The 23990-nt window shown below is 41.3% G+C and overlaps 1 protein-coding gene across 8 annotated transcripts in view; it reads right to left on the reverse strand.

Moving 5' to 3' along the window:
- ST3GAL3 (ST3 beta-galactoside alpha-2,3-sialyltransferase 3) overlaps window positions 1-23990 on the reverse strand; it is a 194364-nt gene that overhangs the window by 66523 nt on the left and 103851 nt on the right. For all 8 annotated transcript variants that reach the window (XM_076340374.1, XM_076340373.1, XM_076340375.1 and 5 more), the window contains one exon: window positions 10048-10142. In XM_076340374.1, the coding sequence (XP_076196489.1) occupies window positions 10048-10142 (95 nt within the window). The remainder of the gene's footprint in view (window positions 1-10047; window positions 10143-23990) is intronic.

Here is a 23990-nt window from a genome sequence, read left to right on the forward strand (position 1 = left end):
AGACATACTAAGCAGGCAGGAACAGAACAGCTCCGGCAAAACCATGCACTTCTTCCCTGTACTCTGCTCCCCTAACCAGTATGGATAAAAGGTGAATTCATCTTTGAAAAGCATTTAGTCTTTGGCCTCTTCCCAGCTGCCAAACAGGCAGCCCAGCAGGTGCTAATTAGCTGCATGTTTTGTGAAATACAAACTTCCCACTGGAAACTGAACTCAAAGACCAAACTCATCTCGTGCAGATCATCCAACAGCCATCCAGTGGCCATAGTTTTGGTAACTGCTTGAAGGCTGAGGAAACCCAACAGCGATATCGCTTCCTGTGAACTGTTCCTCCTACTCATCCTCACAAGATTCAAGGCAGACGTTATCAATACTAAACCCAGTCTGTAGTCAAACACTGATGTTTAAATGGCAATGGCAGTGCCATCATCCTTAGGGCTACAGATGTTGCTGTCCTGGGAGTGGCACACATCTCAGCAGCAGCTCACCGACAGCCCATTTTTAATTTGTGTTAGCTCCAACAGTTCACATCAGAAAGAGCAAATTGTAATGCAGTGGTTCTGCTTACCCGAAACCATCTGTATGGTAGGCATAAGAACATAGTGTACATACATATGTTATATATAGGGAGGAACGTCCATGCTGTTTAATTCTAGTTGAAGTATTAGGCAAGTGAACTTATTCCAACAGTAAAAATATGTGGCTTTTACAGAGCTCCTTCAAGTCAAAGGCTGTAAGGTGATACATATACACGCATATGTAAACATACATGCATATTCCTGAATTCACCCTCTCAGGTCCTCCACCTGTTCTCCTCGTTTCTGAAAGCAGCAAATGTCTTTATACTCTGAGAGAATCAAACTTACTGAAGGTCACAAGGCAAGTGAGTAACGTAACTAGGAACAGAATGAGGCCTTTGACTCCTAGATAAGGAACCCTCTGCAAAGGCTTTCATCTTCAGATAGCCCTCTGGCTTACATGTTCTGCTACCATACTTTAATGATAAATTAATGGAAATGAAAACCAATATCCTGCATTTTCACCCTCACTTTCTCCCATTATTAAATAATGAACACATCACCAGGGCAAGCAAAGTTTTCTGAAGCCATAGTTTATTATATTTTTTTCTTGTCACGGAGAATTTAGATTATTGGGGAGAGCAGGAGATTATTTAACCCATTCATCTATCAACCACTATGCACACACTATTACTCTACAAACAAAGGAAGAAGCCTCTGTACATTTTCCTCCCATCTAAAGGAGGAGTTGACTTCATTTATCTAAGAATCCTGAGTTATCATGACATATTCTATCAGCTTTGCCTTATAACATCAGAAGATTCAAAAGCAGCTCAGGACTGCATGACTTCTCTGAACACAAGTATGTCTTGACTTCAGGTTGACCCTGAAATTTTCAGACATTTGGAAAAACTAAAAGTAAATAGTTAGAAATTAGGCGGGCAGTGACCACACAGTGAGAACCAGCCTAAGTCTCAACTCTAGCCTTTTTCTCTGTTATTTATGTGGAGGAGCAGAGACCTTCACTGTAAATGTCAACAACACTTAACATTGTTGTTTCTAATGCATAAGCTTCTCGCTTGTATCATTAAAAAAAGATGGGAGACCTTACCACTCCACAGGGATTACTGCAGGCATCTGACAGGGTCTACCTTCTGCCTGCCTTGAAAGTAGGCAAATTGGGCTGTTTGTGCACTCTCAAGTGGCCAAAAGAAGAGGCTGTAATTTTTCAAATTGTCCATACCAGCCATCGTCCTCAAAAATCATCAAGTCTACGTGCCCTTATTGCCAGCAGTAAGTATTTGAATACCATGCGTTAGGATCAGGGAACAGTGTACTGCTGCAGTTCTTCGTGTTTGCCCTGCGAGCCGTGGTCAGTGCCCACCTCCACAGCTGGTCACCCAGCTGCCACACCTCCAGCCAGCACTTCTGCAGGGCACTGGGCATCACCTTCAGCTTTTTGGAATACACTGACTAGAGTGAGGTTGATAGACATCCCTGAAGCATGCCAGTCTCCTCCACATATGGGTCCCTGTCCCACGATAACAGAATGCCACGTGTGTGTCAGCTTCATGGGGAGAGTAAGCTAAACACTATCAATGCTATGGATTAAACAAATCACAATATTTACAAACAAGCTGTAAGCACAAACCCAGTGCATACATTTCTTTTTTTACACTACCCGAAAGTTCAGCTCTGTATAAAGTTCCTTCTTCAGCATTTTTTTTCCTTAAGATCTCGCTCCATACAAGAGCTGAGGAGTGATCTTTTACAGAAGGATTTGCCACCCTGGTGCCCAGCACAAGGCCATGGACCCAAGTCCCACCACATATTCTGTCCTCCAGCTCTCTCCCAGAAACACCATGTCCGGCTGCAGACACACAATATTATCTGTATCTTAGTGAAGCTGGGAATCCAGTGAGCACAACAGGTATCAAGATGAGTCTGAAATTCCCTGCACAAACTTCTTTTTATTGTTGATCAGCTAACTTTATGAGGTCTACGCAGGAGAAAGCAGCTACAAAGACTTCCAGAACTTAGAAGCAAATTGCAAACACGTGAACTGGGTCTCAAAGACAGCTAACTACAAACTGCAGGAATCTGTCCCCAAATCACATCTTGTGCGTAAATACAAGAGAATGGTTTCTTGAGGTCATTAGCTGTACTAGATTTAGGTGGTTTACTTGAGATACACCTTACTAACAACAGGACTTAAAACCGCCACTACTTACAATATCCCAATACTTCCACCGACGATTTTTAATGGTATTAAGACAAGAGGTATATAGTGTTGCATAGGTACAAAACACAAAACAAAAGAAAAAAAAAAGGAAAGACTGAAGATGCATGGTACCTCCTAACAATTTTAGGAAAACCTGGCATGCGTTAAACGTAAGCTCCAAAAAGTCCTTAAGGCCTTTTTTTATAACAAGATATAAATAAAATACATAACATTTGGACTCTTCATTTACATCGTCGTTTTGGAGCCTTCAGGGATTTTTTTTTCAAGCTTTTCTTCACAACCAAGAGTTTGTTTTTTCAGAATACAAGCTTAGTTCCCAACATAATCCCAGGGCTTGGAAAGTTGGAACATTAATTTAAAAAACAGTTATGCCAAAAAATGGGCAACATTTTGCAATAACCATGCATTAACCATTTTGATCCAAACTCAAGTTTGATGCACAGGAAGCAATAAAGCCTGTAGAAACAGGTTAATTCACACCAAATGAAAACGGTCCTTGAAAGATTCACAATGTGCTGTCCAAAGACAAGTGGGAAAATAAATACAGTTGTTATAGAGGGCTATTCTTCCCTTTGTTGCTGCGTTTTTGATGCCCCTTCACAGGTGGCCAGGCAATGTCTTCAAGGCCAAAAAACTCTAACTACTACAGTGATTTCTAATTCTCCTGACGCTTGCAGAAGCATTAAGATGTGGCACTTCAAAACACAGCAGCCAGAGGAGACCTGCTCTCCCCTCCAGGAGGTAAAAGATAGGAATAATATCCATGTCTCAATTACACATCAACACTTCTGGGAAGAACTCCAGTATGGAGTCACCCAGTTAACTGCAAACTTGGGGTTTGAGATCTCCCTGGGGCACCTTTCCCTTCTCAGTGGGTTGGGAGAAAGACTATTCTTTAAGCACATTCAACTGCAAAGCATCAATTTTGATTGAAATAAGGGACTGCACTGGAGGGTTGTACTTTTCATCAAGAGAGCTCAAGAGTGAGAGTTGATTTAACTTCAAAATTCACAATATAACTTCCCTTTAGAGGCTTTATTCAGTAATGAAAAGCTGATCCTCTACCTCTTCTGAAACTTTTAATTTTTTTCCCTTCAAACCTCTCATTTAATTTCTTGAGGCTATAAAATCAGCTAGATTCCCTGGGGAAACAGCAGCATTTTTATAGCTATATTCCCATGCAATAATGGCAACTATTACCAATTTTGGTCAAATGTAAAATTCTAGTGGAAACTAGTTCAGAAATCTGCCTCAAACTCAAGGAGAAACAACAGTCTTGTGTCAATACGTACTCTGAACAGAACTAACGGCCATACATGCTAGTGCTCCTTGCTTATTTGTTAAAGGAAGAACACACAAAGAACAGAAAAAATGCTCACAGCAGAAAAATCATCTGTACAATAGAGTACAGCTAACAAAATAAGGACAAGGTTGGAGAATTAAAGCAGAAAAGAGACACCTCATTATCAAGCAGACCCAGTCAAATGTAGGGAAGGTGTCTGCATGTGGTACTCCAGCCTCTGCAAAGAACTGGAAAAGTACGTTGGAAAAGACCTACTTTTCTGACAGTTTTTCTTTGGGTCAGCTGTAAATTTCAATTGTGATATCCAAGTGAATATATTTTCTCGAAGATAAAGTATTGCTCACGCCACGAAAGTTGATGTGGAAGAAAAAGCTATGCAAGAAAAGAACATGCATGAAAAGAGAAGAGATTTTCTCCCGATAACATTTTGATATGCCAACTTTTGCATGCCTGAAAACTCAACATTTTCACTGAAGAGGAATGACCTCTCCCCATGAGACTAACAAAACCACTGCTAAGCAGCACTGAACCATGGTTCTTCCCAGAAGCACTAACACAAAAGAAAACATCCAAATAAAACCCAGTACAAGAACAATTAACCACTGCACAATACATCTATTAGCATTGGTGCTCTGGGCAAAGACTTGATTCCTTTGTCACTGAATGTGTCACCAATTCCAGATGCCCCTCTTCTGTCGGATGAAAATACTAAGTCTCCTGGCCAGTAGTACATACTCCATTTGATAAAATTGTAGCACTCCAAACATGTTCTTAATATTCTCTTATCACCCTGGGGGAGAAATTGCTTCCTAGATTCCTGGTTGGAAGCAAATTCTGAGATGGTGACAAGACAGTCACTCCCTAAGAAATAAATATCACCTTCAAAGACAAACTGATTTAGGACCAACAAAGCAGTGTCTCTGCCTAAAACAATCTAGCAGGAACAAAGGTAGAAGTGAAGAGCTATAATTACTGCTAAGCAATGACACAATTACTGACTAAATGCATGGAAATTACATGGATCATGTCTGTTTAGTCTTTTAGTGTATGCTGTGGCATATGTTTTCACTTAAGTTCAAAAAATACTGCAGGAACTCTCCCGTCCCTCATTACACAGAGAGGATGCCAGATACTAGCTACTCTTTCTTATGAAAGCCTTTTATATTCTTTAAGCCACATGTATTGAGAAATTCTATTAATAGTCAGGTATTTCTCCAGTCTTGTTTGTTGCCCTTCTCCAAATAACTCTTTCTTTTTCCTTTAGCTACAGAGGTAAATTTGGGGAGGAGGCCCTCTGGGATTAATAATTTCACTAACACTATAAACAATTTTTCCATTGCTTATTCATTGACGAATTTAACCCTGAAAGCAGTGCACATGCTAGAGGATCTCTGCAACAATATGGACAGCATGTGCATATTCATACCTCCATGAGTTACACTGATAGAGCACTGCTAGAAAAGGGTGCAAATACAAAAGACGACATTTCAATTTCCAATAAAAAAATCTCCATGTAACTTGTTTAAGAGCCTGAGATTGCTACAGTCTCCTTGGTCTTCACTGAAAAAGCTGCAAGAGCAGGCTTGGTGGGTGCTGGGAAAGAAGAATTCCTACAAGCAAATTAGACCCTCGCAAATGGTGAAACGTGGGAGGCACTCCAGCATCCCAGTTAATGCTGAAACAATAGCCAGGGACACAGGAGGGTGCTTGGCAGCCTGAGCTGTCCCCCACAGGCCATCTTGACATTTGTAGCTTTTAGAGTTCCAACTTCTTGTTACAGTTTGATCTTCCTGACAACTCTTGAAGTTGACTAATTTAATCATGTTCCGGAATGACATCCCTCGCTTTGGCTGTATACACACTAATAAACAAATCGGCAGCAGGGCACAGGCCCACAAGAGTCCATACTATTAAAGTGTTAGCGCAGTCCCTGATGGTTTTCACCAGGGCCAACAAATCTCCTCTATAATTCTCACGCATTCATAGGGTCACAGGCTAATACAGGACAGTGACCTTTCTTGATAGGAAGCCTGGATATGGCCACCCTCGGGGGGGGTGGGTGGGTGGGCAGGGAGTTAACCTGTTTGAACAATGAGCTCAACTGCCTTCAGGACCAGAAGACAACCATTTTATTTATTAATAGAGATGGAGTCATCATTTCCAAGTGCTCACAGTGGCACATCCCGTTTCTAGATTCTGTCAAGTCACATAGTAGGAGACAACAAGCTCAACGTGGCACTAATGGTCTCATTTTTTAAAATAAAATATGACACTGGCCTGTTTGACAACATGGTCATGCTTCATCATTTCGAAAATCTTGGTTCAGATTCTGAAAGATAACCTCATACATTCATAGCCAGCTGCAGAATGGGTGAAACCTAGAGCCACTGTTACACAAAAGGCCAAACTAGATACTTGTAGCGACCCTTTGTGGTGTCAAAACCTAATATACTCGCGCCTCTTCAGAAATATGACATATCCATTACTTTCCCTGTTCTCTGCACAGAGAGAAAGCAAGAGTTCCCACAAAGGGCTACAGACATCTGTGATGAATGCAATGACGCCTTCAATCTACTGTATCAGCTCCAACACTCCTGACAGTTCTCAGCTCCGCTTTTGTCCCAGGTCGCTGGGGACTGGGATCAAGTAATTAGGATCAATCCTTGGTCCCGATCTTTGGTGAACAGAGGCAGGATCAACACGTACAACATGTACTAAAACTCTCTGCCCATTTAAGACAGTTTAAGAAAAAGGTACAACCGCTCCTCAAACTCCTCTTCATCTATTTCTAATACCTTGTAGAGGATACTCAGAGGCCACTGTTCAAAAAGTTTGCATAAGACTTCCTACCACGTGCCTCATCTCAGAAAGTCCTGTTCATAAAGCAGTAGGGTCACCACCTGCTTATTCCTGTGCTGCTTTCATTTAGCAGACAAGTAATCACTAAGGTGGTTAACTAACGATAGCAGCGGTTGCCAATCTGACATGAGATGTGCATTATTCTTACTGCAATAGTCCGTTTCAGAACCAGCATCATTCGGGTGGAAAGTCTAAAAACTTTCATATTCAGAACCATATTCACCTTGAGGGCTTCTACACGCAAATGCTCTTGGAGAGAGCGGAGTACTCTGGTCATAAAAACCCCCTTGCATGGGCTAATGGCCAAATCAGAAAATGACCAATGGAGAAAAGGAGTAAGCATTCTTTCATGAAGAAACACTGTTAAGCTTTCTATGTTATACTGAGTACTTTTTAGCATCTGGAGATGGAAGAACTGTCTTTACAATCAGATTCTTTTTGAAGAAAATGAAGATCCCTGATGAACTGTGTCAAAATGATCAGCATACTGCCTTTGCCTTGATATGATCGCCTTTAAAGAGTGGTAGTCCTGCTCTGAAAATTTCTGAGCCATTTCTACTCTTTTACATGTAATTTATATAGACGTGTTACTCCAAATTAGTGCAGCTCAGTAGACAATGCTCCTCAAAAGCTGCTTTCCCCTAAAGATTGCAAGACTTGTTCTTGCAATCTTGGAATTGTTCTTTCTTGGACCAGTAAACACCAAGTGACGGATGAAAAAGGACTTCAGTTTTTTTTTTTTTCCAGAGACAAAGCAAAGAAAAACGTAACTAAAAGTCTGAAGAATAGAGAGAAACTTTAACAAGAGAAAGCAGAAATGGTGGATTAGCCTCCAAGCTGCTAAGAAGCTCTTGATTTCATAACTTTAGTACTTTCAAGCTGCCACAGATTAGTTTCTAGAAGTTTCTTGGAACATGCAGCATTACTGAAAGTAAGCTCATCCTGTAGCTATATTTCACACCAAAAAAAAGCCATTTTGCACTTGGACGAGATCACAGTGACCTGAAAACGCCAGGTGATATTCACCAAAGTTCTCAACAAAATCTTCCCTTTACCAACCCAGCTACAGTCAGCGTCTATAAACACCGACCGCCTTTCCCAGTGTGATGTACGTCGGAAATCCCAGCTGATGGTGTCACAGAGCTTCCTAACGCACAGAGCAAAACTCCTGCCCCATCTGTTTCAACACAGGCACATCTCTCTACACTTTCTCAGCCATGCCGACTACTCTTTTTCCCATGCACATCCCAGCTCTGATAGTCTTCACCTTGCACTAGCACGTGACTGAGCTCCACGCTGCCTGCCTGGGTCGGTTGTTTGGATATCATTAGATTGCCCTGACTGAAAGCCCTAATGAGGTGCTGATCCCATCATCCAATCACTCAGCTGAGCCAGAATGCATCCCGTGGGACGGCCAGAAAAGACTGATGCAAGAATTCCAAGTGATGTGTAACATGAAAGGGCGCCATTCGCATCGCTAGGACTCACAGCCTGTCAGCACGGCCATTAGAAATCCTGGGCTACAGAGATTTATAATTCAACCCTCCCACACACAGAACTTGCTCCAGACTGAAACTTGGCACAAAATTCAGTCCCAGGAGGGCATTAAAAAAATAACCCATTCAACGGTTTCCGTCCCATGGCTTCAGCTCACAGCCATTTAAATAATGGCAATTTCTCATTTCTCTTTTTAACTGAGGAAATCCAATATAAAACACCAGATTTACATAACATTGCAGTGGTGATACAAGCTGGCAACAAACCTAGGGAGAAGGCTGCCAGAGCCGTTCCGTCATCCCCTTTTGGTGAATTTCTCCATTTGGATTCAGTTTAACGGAATGATTTTTATTAGGTCTAGCCGACATCGTGTAATCTGCAAATCCCACCTCCATGTTGGTCAGGCAGCTTGCCCTAGCTTTGTACACCTTGTGTGCCTGTTAGAAGGGGACAAGCCCTTCCGTGATCAACGCAGCCTTCCACTTGTGCTGCCACTATTATTTCTTTGCTGCAAACTCTGCTGGTTGATTTAGAGGACAGTAATTAGTTGCCTACTGAGCTGCAAAAGACCGACTGGACAAGGAATGGACATATACAAAACAAAGAAGGGAACTGATGCAAGCCAAAAGAAATTTGTCAGTAGAGCCTTTGATTTGATCAGAGATTGTTCTAGCAACTACAACACCTGCTTCCACGGAGAGAGACAGACCCAAGCCTATTGTAGCTGTGGTCCTTTCTGCACCAGGTATTTCAATTTCTACGGGGGCCATCTGCAATCTTGAGTTTGTCAGGGTAAAAAAAAAAATCTTGGAAGTTGATGCAATGCCACAAACACTTCTTAATAAATACATCAGACTTCAGGAAGTCTGCACCAAATGACTGCTGTGAGCATAAGCCTTCTGCTCCACCACCACTCACCCAGAGAGGCCTTTGGTGGCACATGCGGGATAGCAAGGAGCTTGTGTCACCTGCAAAATATATCATCTGCTGGGTGGGCTACTGGCTCCCATCTTATCACCACCAGCACCGCTCTCGCTCTCCCACAGCATACCTGAGACACAGCCCCTGCTGCCACGCTCCAGCTGCAGGACAAGGCATATTACAAATCATCACTAAAGCATCTGACAGATTTTTCCTATTCGTTATCAAAGTCGACAAGTAGCACAACCATAAAATAATTATACAACCAAATGCTATGAAAAGAGAATGAAGATTTGTATCAGTGGTCAACCCCTAGGCTCCAAAACTCAGAAAGAGGAGTCTTTCCTGTTCTTTAGAGAATTACTGACTTAAAGGTACTTTAAATCAGTTTGGAGTCTCTCTGCTGCTGTCAGCAAAGATGCTACAAGCTATGGCAGTCAATGCTAAAATGTTTCTTCCAGAATGTGGTGATAGGTCTAAATTGCCATTGTGGCACTGACTCTCCCCATACTAAACCATCCTCCACGTTCCAGCTGTGAAAACCCTTTTGGGTTTCTGAGACCTACATGTACAATGCTTCTCTGGAACAGGAGAAGAAAGCTGAGCCCAAGGGACCACCTGAGCTTTCAAAACAGAAAAACAAGATGGGGCAAGCATATGCAGAACCACCTTCTTTTTCAATAGCTGTTGAAAAAGTTTTCTCCTACCTTGTCCTTTAATTCCAAAGGGGGGTACAAAGTCCCTGATACGCGCCCATTTCCTGAAGGAATCATCCAAGAACATTGGTGCCGGCTTCGAGAACCTGAGAAAACCAAAATGAGAGAGAAATTAACTCCTGAGCTAGGAAGGATAAATTTCTGTAGGGAGGTTGAGAGAATCCATACCTAAGTGCTGATTCTACATTCTCACCGGCAATACAGTAATGTGGAAGATTTTACTTTTACCCAAAGGCGCCTGCAGTGGAACAAATCTGTCAGACTCTGTGCCATGAGGACACCCAAAACACTGAAGTTGTAAGCCTGGCAATCACTTCCACTCAACAATTTAGAACTTCCACACTATTGTTTGGCTATTAATTTACCTACAATGAGTTGTAAATTGCAACCAGAGTTTAGGCAGTTTTACTTCCAGCTTTGTAAGCGCAAGCCAATTTATGTACTGTCTACGTGAGCGTGTGAGGAAGGTGTGCGGAGTTACCTTTATATTGTTCATTACATATACGTGTGCTGCTCTGTGCAGGTGTGGATGCACTGGGCAAATGCATGCGGAGAGCAAGGCTGGGGTTATCTGCTCTCATGGCTGCTTCTGCCTCACTCATAGGCACATACACAGCAGCTATCATAACACAGGCAAGAAAGGAAACGGTTCAGGAGATCATGAAGCAGCACTTAGTTACAGAGAATGGAAATTCAGTACAGATGTAGGTGTTTCCTTCTGCATTCATTAACATATAAATGATTCAAGAGAGGTCCTTGCCAAACCAAACAGTTGTGATCTATCCAAAATCACTTACAAAAGAGAGAACTAGTCCTTCTTAACCGTGTCATTATGTGAATACATTATCCTAATTACACCCTCAACAGACACAAACAGCAGCTACTAAAAATTTGTCTCTTCTAGAAACAATTAGTACAGTGGCCAGATAGAAGGAAACAATTAGCAAAAGAAACTACAGAAATATTAACGTGCATATGGGACCATTTCTGAGTGTATCAAGATCACTGCTAGAAAATACGCTAATACTATTTGAAATCTGTTCATTCAATCATATCAAAACAGTAGCAGGGATGTTCTGGATCAAAATCAATCACACTATGCTATAGAAATGAAGAAAGGAATGTACTGCATGTTCAGAGTCAGAGAGCACATCTCCACTGCAGCCATACTGCAAGTGCAACGTACACGTAGCTGAAATAGATACAGCCTGGCTAACCTAGGTAGCGGGACAGATGTAACACACCAGTTTAACCCTCCCTTCAGGCTGTTTTTGCACTCAGCATGCAACTCCATGCTACTGCAATCAGATAACTTTTGGACTTGAACTACCTGATTTAAGATAAACTCATCTACACTACACCACAGCCAGGTACAGAGCAACAATTTCAGACAGCAGCACAGTGAGAAAAGGATGGAATGAATTCTGAGTTATAAACTGCTCATCACAGATGCCCAGTAAATCAGAGGTTGCAGAAATCTCTGGGAAGGGGGAAGAGAGAGACCAAGAGCATTTAACAAAACAAGAACAGAAGACTCCAACTCACCCATGCATACCGCTTCACATCCACTCATGCAATCTTTAATAAGACCATCTATAACCATAAAAGCAGGATGCACAGATTACATGGCTGATCTAGAAGGAAAGGAATGTTTTTCCAGAGCTGAGGATATGAAAGGATCTATATAACTTTATATGGGAAAAGGTGGGGAAGATGTGTTAGATATATTAGAGCTTCTCAAGATCTTAAGTAAAAACCAAAAAAACCACGGGCCTATTAAAAAAAAAAAAAAGAAAAAGAACAGGATACAATAATACTCTGAAAATATCCTAAAAGCTTTAACCTGACAAATTAGTTCAATGTTTTTTCAAGCATCTTGGTGCACTGAAATGTAAGTATTATGTTACACTGGTGGGTCTCCAAGGAGTTATCTCCACCTCCTTCCAACATCAACATGAGGAATCTTTGCAGGATTCTCATACAATGTAAGAGCTTTTATAACCTGAATGGCTACAGCACAGATGTTCGCAGCTCCTCCTTTAGAGCGACCACTTGAACTAATAGCAGAAGTCAGGTCCCACAGAATGGTCCCCATTCTCCCCAAGCAGCAGCCGCAGCGAAGGATCACCAGCACCTTTGTTAGGTCACCGAGCTGCTCTGGTTGCCACTGTGACATGCAATCATCAGGAAAAACTTGGATGCTTCAGAAAACACATACATGAGCGGGTTTTATTCTCCTCTCAAGAATCAAGAGGATTCCCTACAATAATGCTACAAAGTAGTGCAGCGTAAATAAAAAACTTAGCCAGTTCAGTTCTCCTGTTCAAGAGCACTGCACGAAAAAGAAGGTACAGGCCTAACTCAGAAGTTGGTATTATTTATAGATGCCATTAACTGGTCTATTTGCAAGTCATACACCAGGAAAAGACAGTTTACAGTAGTCTGACGTGGAGTATTGAGTATCTCTCTCTAATGCAGATTGCCCCTAACAAGGTGCCTGGTAAAACCAGGAAGAAGGTCAGATCCTCCTGGGACTCGCTGGGCTCCGAGGGGAGTCCCCGAAAGCAGCTGAAGCACTAGCAGGACTGATCTGATGCTCTGTGGTGTCCCTTCTGCATGTGACCAAAGTGATGCCCAAAAAGAAGTGACCATTGGCCTTGTTATTGTATTTGCTACAAGTAAACTTCAGGATTTTTCTAGCAAAGAACACAATAGCCTTAGACCACCTACTATTATTTGGTAATATTTAACAATGTTGTGCACAGAGCCAGGGAAACTGACTTTTAATTCATACTTTTGCTTCATTTAAAGAGGAGGGAGGAACAGTTTTGGGGGAAATATTACATCCATATGGGGAAAAAAAGAACAAATTAGAGGATTTTTAGCTCCTATAAATCTTGAAGGTAATTCCGTTTTGGAAATATTAAGAAATCATGAATGCTGTAAGCTCATGATCTATGAAGAGTGCTTTGCCACCTCAATAAATTAGAGCAGGCCAGAACCGATGTCCAGCAGTGACAGGGAAATGCTGTCTGCCAGACCTCTCCAGGAGCATGGCTGTTCCGTCTCGGCTCTGAAGCACGTCTGGTGTATTCTAAGACCCTTCAGGAAATATCAGGATATGCCTCAAACAGGCCATGGGAATGCTCTCTGCAGAGCACCTAAAATACATTCCAAGGAATGCGTGGGAGTTTGTCAAACAGAAAAAGTAAATGTTTCTGATGATGGTAAATGTTGTATCTACTGAGCAGCTTACATAAGGGATGCAGCATTTTACCCACGTTGTCTGCTGCTGCTACCTAAAGGCAGGTGAGCTTCACCGACAACCACGGCTCCAGAACTGAAATAGGCTTGTGCTCTGTGGGCAAACAGCACGTAAAGCAAGAGTTCTGATTTTTCAAATTTGATTTTTAACCACTTCCTATCTACCCCACCCCAAATTCCAGAACAGACATAATGCAACCTTGTAGCACGTGACAGCCATGAAAAGGTGAGAAATTTGGGTGCCTGTGGCACACATTTACGACCTGCATGATTTGGAAGAGAATGCCAAGCATCTAAAATCACTAGTTTGAATGACATACCCCGATAAAGCAGCAAATGACATCTAAACAGATGAAATCTGGACTCAATGATCTTAAAGGTCTTTTCCAACCTAAATGATTCTATGAAACGCTGGATATGATAATTACGAGGTACAGTCCAAATCTCTCCCAGCTCTCAAGTATGCATTCCTTCTACAAAGACATCAGTAAAATCTCTAACGCAATTTGTCACTGCACACAGCGAAAGGAAGTGTACTGCCAGAAGACTATTTTTAAACAGGAATCTATATACATAAGAAAGTGTGATATATATATATTTGTGCCTAGGGGATTACAGCTTACGCGACAAAAAATTACATTTCCAGTTATTTTCTCCCTCACAAGTAAGAAGAGTTGTGACCCCAAAACATTTCTACCTGGAAGGCTGAACCAGCCTGCCAGAAGCTCCTCCAGCCAAGTTTTCCGACCATTTCCATTCTCTCCTCGACACACAGATCCATTCACAACCACTCCTCTTTGATGTGTGCTGAGGTATTCAACATCAGCAGAGCTAACTTCCCAAAGTATCGCCCAAATCCTAGACCAGCACCGCCTCTATCAAAGTAACTATTGAACAATTTCAGACATTTAATCTTGACTAGAATCTGCTCCCTACTCCTACCTGCTGCTTTTAAGGCAATTAATAAATAAATGTGTAGAAGGGAATAAGCTAGACCAGAGAGAAAGTAAAATAAATAAACCAATTGATAGTCTTTGGCTATAACAAGGAGGGAGGAAGACAAGGCCAAGTCCCTGAAAGAGTAGAGGAGAAGATGCCACCATGTTTCTAGAAGTCATGACACTAAGGAAAGGCAGACTGGCAGCCATTAAGCTCCACTGGGTGCTTATTTCTCAAATATTGCCTTCCTTTTTTTTTTCCCCCTCCTCCTTTAAGCCGTTCTGCCCTTTTGTTTCTTCTTTAGTTAGGGAGAATTAGCAGCAAAGAAAAACTGGAAGCTGAAGGAAAAAAAACAAACGGTGCTAGAACCTCATGTTGTACATAACCTGCACATTGCATTTGTAAAAGGGATTAATCAACCTTTGTTTTTTTGTCTTCCCCCAACACACAAAAGAATGACTTATTTGTTCCGGCATGACTTTTACCCTCTCTTTTGTTTGCTTATGCTCAAAAGCATCCATGGTTAGACAGAAGGCACAAAATCTACCAATTTTATTAATAAAATGGCTGAAATACAAACCAAAGCACTCTAGTACTGAATAATTAGCTCTGATAGAGGCATTTATAAAAGTATGGAGAGAAAATCTAAACTAACCTTTTCCTTTTTCCCTAGTGAGACCTAGATGTACGTTCTCTCCCTTGCCTCACTTCTCTGGGGAGCAGCATGGTGTGACAGCATAGGGAATGAGGCGGCTTGTGATGTCCTGATTTCACATTTCTTATTGACATTAATCCTCTGTCAAAAATCCAAGCAGCAAGATTCCTCAAGCAGCTGAAAAATTTAAGAAACCGCATTAATAAGGATTAACCCCATCCTACAACCGACATACTTATTTTCCTAAATCAGCAAATAAAAGCCAAAAAAATGGATGGCTGCAAGAAGAAAATCTTTAACAGTAGAGATCAGACCAAAAATTAAGTTGATCTTAACAAACTGCAGAAATGGTCTAGAAGAAAATCAGACAATACGGTAAAGACAACTTTGTACTGAAGAATGGCCACACTGGGTCAGCGCGCCCTACCACTGCCATTTGAGACCCCTCTTTTGGAAGAGACAGTGAGCCACTGATCCCTATCCATCTTCTCCCATGCTATTCGTGTCTACAGACCCTGAGTGTACCTACAGTTGTCCCTTTCAGGCTGAAAAGTCCTTAACTACTTGGCCATTCTCTATACAGATGCCACTGAATTATTCAGTGGTACAACACTGCTTTGCTTTGTTCTCTGCCCTTTCCTAACAGCTCTGCCATTTGGGTTTTGTCCATTACTGAACTGATGTAATCACTTGTTCTTTTGCAGCTCTGCAAGAAGGACCATGAGGTGTAAACCGCGGTCCTTCCTTCTGACAGGAAGGGGCAGTAAATGCCACAGCCACTCCAAAAAATGCCTTTGAACAGGCTTTATTCCATAAGCAAAGAGAAGGAAGGGGCAGGTAAAGCCCACTGAACAAAAACCCCTCCACTCACCCGCAGGCCATGTAGCAGGACTTTCTGTTATACCAGCCTCCCCCCCGGGAATGGTTGCTCTGTACCTTTGAGGCACTCTGGAGCATCATCAGCCTTCTTGCCCTCTTTGCTTTCCATCACCTAGTAGGTCGTTTAAACTCATTGGTGCAGGCATTTTCCCATTGCCTGCTCACTGCTCTATTTAGAGCCAGACCAGCTGCTCCAACGTAAGATCCCTTTAAGATAAAGGGCCTCCATACTCTCCGCTGTGGTTCATACACAGAACATTGTCATACTATTGCAGAAAAGATAAACATCCTATCATGACTGAAAAATGCAAGTATCACAGCTGTAAAACCTGTTAAGTACTCCACTTTATTCAGGATCAGAAAGCATCAGCTCAAGGACCATACCCAGTTCTGGGCCTCACACAAAAAACATGAACAAACTGGAAACAGGCCGTAGGAGAGCTGTGAAAAAGATCTAAGATCTAGAAAACATGATCTCTGAGGAAAGCTAGAAAGAAATGAATTTGTTTAGTCTAGAGAAGAGAAAATTGAAAGAGGACATGATAAGCCGTTAAATATTACGAGGCTGCTGCAAAAGGGAAAGGTATTATCTCCATATCCCTGATAAATAGAAGTAGTAGCCCTGGGCTTAAAATGCAGCAAAGGAAACTTAAAATAAACATTAGAAAAAGGTTTCTTATGCTTCGGATTATTACACATTGAAATCTATTGCCTGGACATGGGTTACAGAACCTGCATCAACTACATTAGTTTCTGATTTTATTGTATTATTTATAAGAACAACTTTGCATCTATTAAGCATGGGTTAGTCATAGCTGTGCTTACTTCTAAGAAGGAAAATTCAACAGATGATCTTCTGAAGCTTTGCACAGGTCTATTTCTTTTAAAACCATTTTCACACTGGGCTAATGTTGCTAGGAGGTGACCAAGTACTCAAGGTACAGTCTGCTGCAGTTGAGAATCAAGAGCTACCCCTCAGACTCCTCGGGATTCTGAAGTACTTACCTTCATATATGGTAATCAAATTTCAGTACAAACACAACTGTAGATAAGCAGCACATGGATTTTGCAAGCCTGTTGCCTGCCAAGACTGCTTTCTGTTTGTACCCTGTACCTTTGTGATAAACAGGAAGACACGTAAAGGTTAACCTTTCTGCAGTCATTAATATCTTGTGCTTACGCACCACCAAGGCACAAAACCAAAGACTGATTTAACACCAGCTCAGTCCCTCCTGCTAACTGTGTTCTGACATGCATGAGGTCTAACAAAGTGCCCTGAACAGCTTACCTAGAGTGTCTCTATATAATGCAAATAATCATTATGGGGACTGAAAAATTTTGAGAGAAACTGTAAATATTAAAGGCAAAAAGAAATCAGTTTGCCTGCTCTAACCAAATCCTCAGAGTTTCCAACTGATTCCCCAAACGATTCAGACAAAAAACATACATGCACACACAAAAATAACAAGAAGCTTGGTTTAAAGGTTGGCTTCCTTTTGGGGAAAAAAAGGCAAAAAAAAAAAAGCAGCTATAAAATTCAGACAAGGCAGAAACTTTGTCCTGACCTGCCTCATGGTGCAGCATATAAGACAACATGCTAAATTTGTCATTATTCACCGAACCCTCTAATACCAAAACACAATCGTGCAAGGGTGAAAAGCTGACTTCTAGACAGCATAGAATGTTAGTTTAAAAACCAGTCTCCTAACATCATTTCAATGTCATAGTTTGTTTTTCATGTGTTATTGTCAAAGATGCAAGATTAAATTACAGCTAGTTTTTCCTACCAAAAGCCAGGTGGGGTGTTCAAGGCCTCTGAGGGAGCACTGAGCCAAATAGATGAGATTACATGGTATTGGAAACATGATGAAGGTGAGCAAAAGCAGACTGTAATTACTGCCTGAGTTTTCAAAGCCTTCTGTGCAAATAAAAAAATGAGATGAGGAGGGAAGGAGAAAGGGTCCAATCCTCCCCCCTAGCAGAAAGAGTCAACCCACACGGAAGATGCCAGCCAGCAGCTCTGCCAGTTGGCCAGTTTAGCACAATTATGTTCCTCCTCACGTTCCACGGGGACAGGAAGGAGACTGCTGTTTCTCATGAAAAAGAATAGGACAGCAGTCACCTAGGCTAATTGCTGCTGTGCAACATTGCACTCCCAAAAGGCGGGGAATCTGATTTTTCTGGTGAAGATCTAACATACATTCCAGAAGACTGCAGATGATGGGCACAGTTTCCATCACTGACCTGTTGTCTTTCGTCATAGATACTAATTGAGCAGTCTGTTAAAACGCAGTGACTGAACTTTGCTTTTATGAAGTCATCTTACTGTTCTCTTTATTCTACTTGCAGAGAAAAGTTAATCCACAGCCATGCCATTGCCAGCAATCCTCCGCACCCACTGCTCATTCCTGCCACCATCAGCATGTTTGACTGTCCTGAGCTGCCGGCAATCTTATGGTAGAGCACATCAAATTGCACTTCACTGTTTCAAAAGCCTCTGATCTTGTTTCCTCCTACCACATTATTTAATGTATTTATCTATCTTGAGGTTATCCTACTGTATCAGAGCAATTTTCATAGTTGAAAGCATTGAAGGGAATAGTAAAATCTTTAGTGGCCTTCATAACAAGTAATAATGCCACTGCAGAAGGAGCCTGGAGTACTTAATTCTTCCATCAAGAACAAACAGCACATATAGTTTTTGTGCATGTACATCAAGAAAGCTGAAAAGAAACTGGTCCTAGAGAATAGGACAACGATGAAAAAGAGCCTTCAACCATCAGCTAAACTAAAAATGCACATATTGTTCAGCACAGCCAAGCACAAGCACAGAACAGATGCGACTGCTCTGCCTACGTACAGCACAGGGGATGCAGCATGGAAGGAAGAGAGCTATTGAAGCTGACGAACAAATAGGCACAAAAGACAAATGAGTATGACCTGATCATGATACAGCCAGCTGAAGATGAAAATAAGGTCACTAACGTTTACAATGGGTAAGCTCCAAAACAGCCTTGGGATGGAAACTGAGGAAGACAGGAAAGTGCAAAACAAATTACTTGAAGTGAAGCTTGGTCAGTTTATGAAAGGGGTTCTATAATTTGGTGTCTGCATAGGCAGGGGACTGGACTTCATAATTCATTTGGTTCCTGAATGCCTGATGTTCATTCACCTCTGGCACATTGCTCTTATCCAGGTCAAAAATCTGCTTGGAGCAAAAATTTCCTGCATAAGTCTTACTAGAGTGAGGATGCCGGCAGAAGAAATGTCAATGCTTCAAGCATCGTTACTTAAACAGGTGGGTTGTTCTGCGAGCGAATAGTCTTAATTTTTTCAAGGCTCATATTCTTCCAGAATGATCAATGCCATTTCAGAACCTAGACAAAAAATTCCTTTTAAGATGATATGGAAATTATTAAACTGTTGCGAAGTACACACCATGGCATTAAAAGAGGTATTGTCAGCTCTTCTGATTTTCTTACATGGAGTCCAATATTCCGAAAAGTTCTATGGGACCCAGTTCCTCATATCACACCCCTGGGAGAATCTCAGCTTTCACGTTAAAAAAAAACCAAAACAAATAAAAAATATTTTCCTAGCCTTATCGTTGGAAATGAGACCTCAATAACTAATAAAGGCTCAGAAACCTGAGGAAAAATAAAAAGAAACCATTATTTTCAAACCACGCATTTTCTGTCCTGACTCATTGTTACTGAATATTTGTAGGTTGCAATTCTCATCAGCGCAACTCCCAACAGTGACTTTAAGGTGTTCCAGAGAAAGCCTCCCCAATGAAAATGCAGGCAAAGGACAAGCCTGCTTTCAGACACAAACAGGAAATGAAAGCAAAACAGTAAAAGTGAGGGGGGAAAAAAGTCTGTAGAAGCTATTGCACCAATACTTGCCTACAGCACACAAGACAGGCAAATAATTAAATGCAAAGAAACACAGACAAGAAATAAATTGTTCAACTTCTTTGTACACTATATAAATTGATGCTCAAAGACAATCACATGGATAGTCCATTGTGATGTTTTTTAGAATTTTTCTGTCAGTTATTTTCAGAAGATTTCTTTTTAAGTCATCACAGTCTGGGTTTGACAAAAAACTGGCATAGCAATGACAATATGAAATCAAGTCTACAGTTTCGTTGAGAAAACAGGAAGATATGAACTAGAAACAAGAACGAACTCTGCAGTGCAAACAAGAAGGGACTGAAAGTATGGGAGATGCTGGGCAAGCAGAGTTCTCTCTTAACGTTTTGAAATTGGACAAGGCTTTTTGGTTGGAAGCCACGTCATAGTCTGCACCATTCAGAAGGTGGACATCCTAACTAAAAAACCAGTGAGGGTAGAAATGTTCTCCATTGCACAAATTCCTAATGCCTAAACAATTGACCTTGGCATGCTCCTTCTTGTAGGAAGTTGTTTCAGAAACAGTTGTGTGATTTTCAAGCTTGCCTAGTAGTCAAAGCAGTGTAATTCATCTGACCAGAGAATAAGCTTTTTTCCTTCTATTAAGTGAAACAGGATAATATAACTTTAGGTGCCATCTCCCAGGTACAGCCACCTGATATGCATTCGTACAATGTATTAAAAAAAACCCCCACTAATATTAGAATAATATCACTTACTGAGAAACAGTTACAAATAGATTACAAAGCTGCTATTAATGAGATTCATATCAATCCCAACAGGAAAAATTCCAGATGTGTTTCTGTTACTCTGCTGCACAACAGACTTCACATTGTAGTGCAGCCAGTTGTTACTATTGAAGGTTCAGACAGAGGCTTTTTCTTCCTTTAACCAGATGCAAAAACTTCCAAGGATTTTTGCATCTCACAGGCTCCGACTGGGAACCTAGGCAAAAAAAGGCCAAAACATGCATCCCAGGTGGAAAGAGTGTTTTCAGAGGGGGCTTTTCCCCCCAGGTGCCTGTGCCAGCAGGTCCCTCTGTAACGAGAGAATGATTGATATGGGAGACATGGACCCTGTGCCCAGTTTCATGTAATTCTCTGTCTCCTCTGTCACCTTATTAATTCCAGCCCTTAGCCTAAGAGTTATCTGTGAAGCAACATGCATTAAAATCGTCCAGATAGTATCAGCACTGTTTAATATAACTTTCTCTCCTTTGGTCCCATGGTTTTAAAAATAAACAAGTATTTTATCAAAACCAGGGTAAGACACTGAGCTTGTAAAACCTCTTTCTGGGTACTCTTTCCAGAGATAAGGCATCAGACCAGACCAGTGTAGGACCAGACACTGAATAAAGTTTCCATGTAAGAGGCCACCTGGCAAAACCAAAAGGATTTACTGACTCAAGGAACAAGAGGGTGCAGTGGAGAAAACTGCAAACAGTAGACAGCACAGACAGCTATATCGTTTCTTCATCATCCCACACAGAAAGCGTCTGGCTTGAGTTAGAGATTAGACAGGGAAGAAGCGACTGGAGGTGCCACTTGACTACTCTGACAAAGAAAAGAACCGTGAACCATGCTGACCTCTCCTGTCCTGCTTGCAACACAGATGCAAAAAATAAGAGCTATCCTTCCAGCCAGCACTGCCAGAAGGATACTGGCATCCTCCGACCTGGGTCCTGTGCTCGGTTGTGTCCCCAAGTCAAAGTTCAACATGCATCTGGCAACAGACTGTGCAGCAACAACGGCACCCACGGCAGTAACTTCAAAGGACTGATACCTGAAGCACAAAGGAAGTTCTTAAAAGCATCTTCTCCAAAACGCTATAAAACTTTTGGAGGAACTGATATCCCCCCTGATTCACTACTCAAAGCAGAGAGACCCTCCTAATTATTCTTATTGCACCACCTGAAGAATGGTACAACAGTCCTCCACATTCCAGGAATGGAGCTTTTCAATGAGATAGTTCATTTCAACAAGTTCCTGCAAGAAAAGCCAGTAGAAAAAAGGATGCTGCTGGTTTATGCATTTGAGATTTATGTAAGTCACTGAAATAAATACTAAATATTATTAGCTACGAAAGGAAATGGTTATGGTGAAAATGACGGGATAAAAAACCCACACAAACATGCCTTCTCTTTCAGTACCCTTGATAAAGCAAGCATTTTTCCTACAGCTGTGGGAAAGAAAACAAGACGTAACGGTGAAAGTTAAAGTTACACGTCTTTTGGCTGTTATCAAAGGGAGCTATAGCACACGGGCAAAATACAGCCTGAGTGATCCCAAATTCCAAACCAAAGAAATGCTGCAGGCATATTCATCATTGGCATTTGTATTCGCTCCTGAATATTACAAAGAGCAGTGAACATTGCTGATCCACTACTTTTGTCCCAGTAGCAACGTTTAATCACGCGAACTGCGTTCAGCCTTCATAGAAAGCATCAGTAAGTTAGCTCCTATCATTGATATTCTCCCGCTGACCCCCTCAGGCGGCCCAATATTAAGCAGTTTCAGTGTGCCGCACTGCTAGTTGACACAGAAATCCTGCCACACCCAGGACTTTTCCATACCCTTCGTGAGTGGGTGGAACACAGTACAGAGAGTGACCTTGTAACCCAGCATCTCCACGGATCCATCAGGGAGCTACAAAAGAACTTACTCTCCGCCTCAGCCTGGAATTCAGTCTGTTCACTGTATTTTCTTAGCATCATCCGGTTTTGGTTTATTTTCTCATCCTTTTGTTTGCCCACCTATATTTGCCTAACTACTTAGATGGCCTACACAACCATTACAGTATTCAAGCGCTCCACAAAAAATTACTTACAATTTACATCTGTCATAAAGAAGGTGTTCATGTTTTCATTCCACTTCTTGAAAGTTTTAAAACTAATTCCATGAAGGTATTAAACTTTTCACTCCAGACATTTTGGAAGCAGACATGCTTGGTGTGACGGTGCAAGAAATCTCTCCGCTACAATGACAAATTGCAGTCATTTTGTTCTCGTTTAATCTTACTTTTAACAAAACAATCACCTTGGTAAGAAAAACTGGAAAAAGTCATGAAAGCTCACAGCCTAAAAAGTGAAAGCTTTGGAATGTACTGGCAAAAGAAAACGAAGACCATAATACAAATAATGAGTAATCTTAATCACCAGCTATTTCTAATATCTTATCGTCTTAAGTACTTCTACCCTCCAATAAATCAACAAATACTTAGTCACTTCTTTGAACTTACTGAAGCACAACAGAAGAAATAACAAGAAAGCTATGGTTCAAGCTACCAAATAAAGTTCCTTAATAATAAGTATTATTATTATTATTATTTATTATTATTGAAAGCTGTAATAAAATCCCAGAAAACATTTTGATTGCCCTTCCAAATTTCCCCCCAATAGTTATTTTTCTAAAAACAGCTTCCCCATATTAGCTTAGAGTAGTTTACAGAAAGTTAAAGCCCACAACCCCATCTAATTCAGGATACTCTTAAATTTCCCTGTCTAAATAGAAAAGTTGAAGGACTACTTTAGCCGAGTATCCCTTGATCTCAATGACAAGAGAAGCAGCAGATTTTCATTAGCCAGCAAAACAGCAATGCTGTTGGCCGAAAGAAGAACTTCCCACAAGTATTTATGGGTGTTCTTTGGGCAAGCGTTCAAACAGACTCCAGACAGACAACCATGGAGCGAGAAAACAGTACAATATCATCCCACATTACTCTCTCTGCCTCTGTAACGCTCATGCTCAGCCCTCCTGAATTGTACCTTTCCTTTCCGTTGGACATTTTGTTTTTCCTGAGTTGCAGACTAAGTGTACTTGGCAGTGAAGTTCACAAGCAACACAATTGTAAAACCTGCAGATTCTCACGTCAATGCTGTGTAAACATCACTGTCTAAACTTAAGCCTACAAATTACTGAAGCTTCAGAGACTATCAGCACTTTGTTGGATTCAACAGAAACTGCATAGTAACCTGTCTTCTGAACAAATCAGGTCACTCGTTACCATACTTATCTTCTAGTAATTACTTCTGAATATTCCCAGTGCACATTTTTTCCACCGCAACAGCCTGATACATGCTCTGCAGCAATGGTTTTCACTTTAATATCTTGGCCAGTCACGAAGTGAATCAAATTGACAGCCCCTCTGGTGATACCAAGCTTCAGAGGCAACAAAACAGGTCCGCTCCTGTCAACTTTTAGCAGCTAACCTTTGAAAAATGGCATCCCTAGTTATAGGGATTAGTATCTCCCATACTGAGAATAGGAATTAGGAGTAAAAATACA

This window comes from Aptenodytes patagonicus, chromosome 5 (assembly GCF_965638725.1).
Source record: "Aptenodytes patagonicus chromosome 5, bAptPat1.pri.cur, whole genome shotgun sequence".
Taxonomy (NCBI): domain Eukaryota; kingdom Metazoa; phylum Chordata; class Aves; order Sphenisciformes; family Spheniscidae; genus Aptenodytes; species Aptenodytes patagonicus.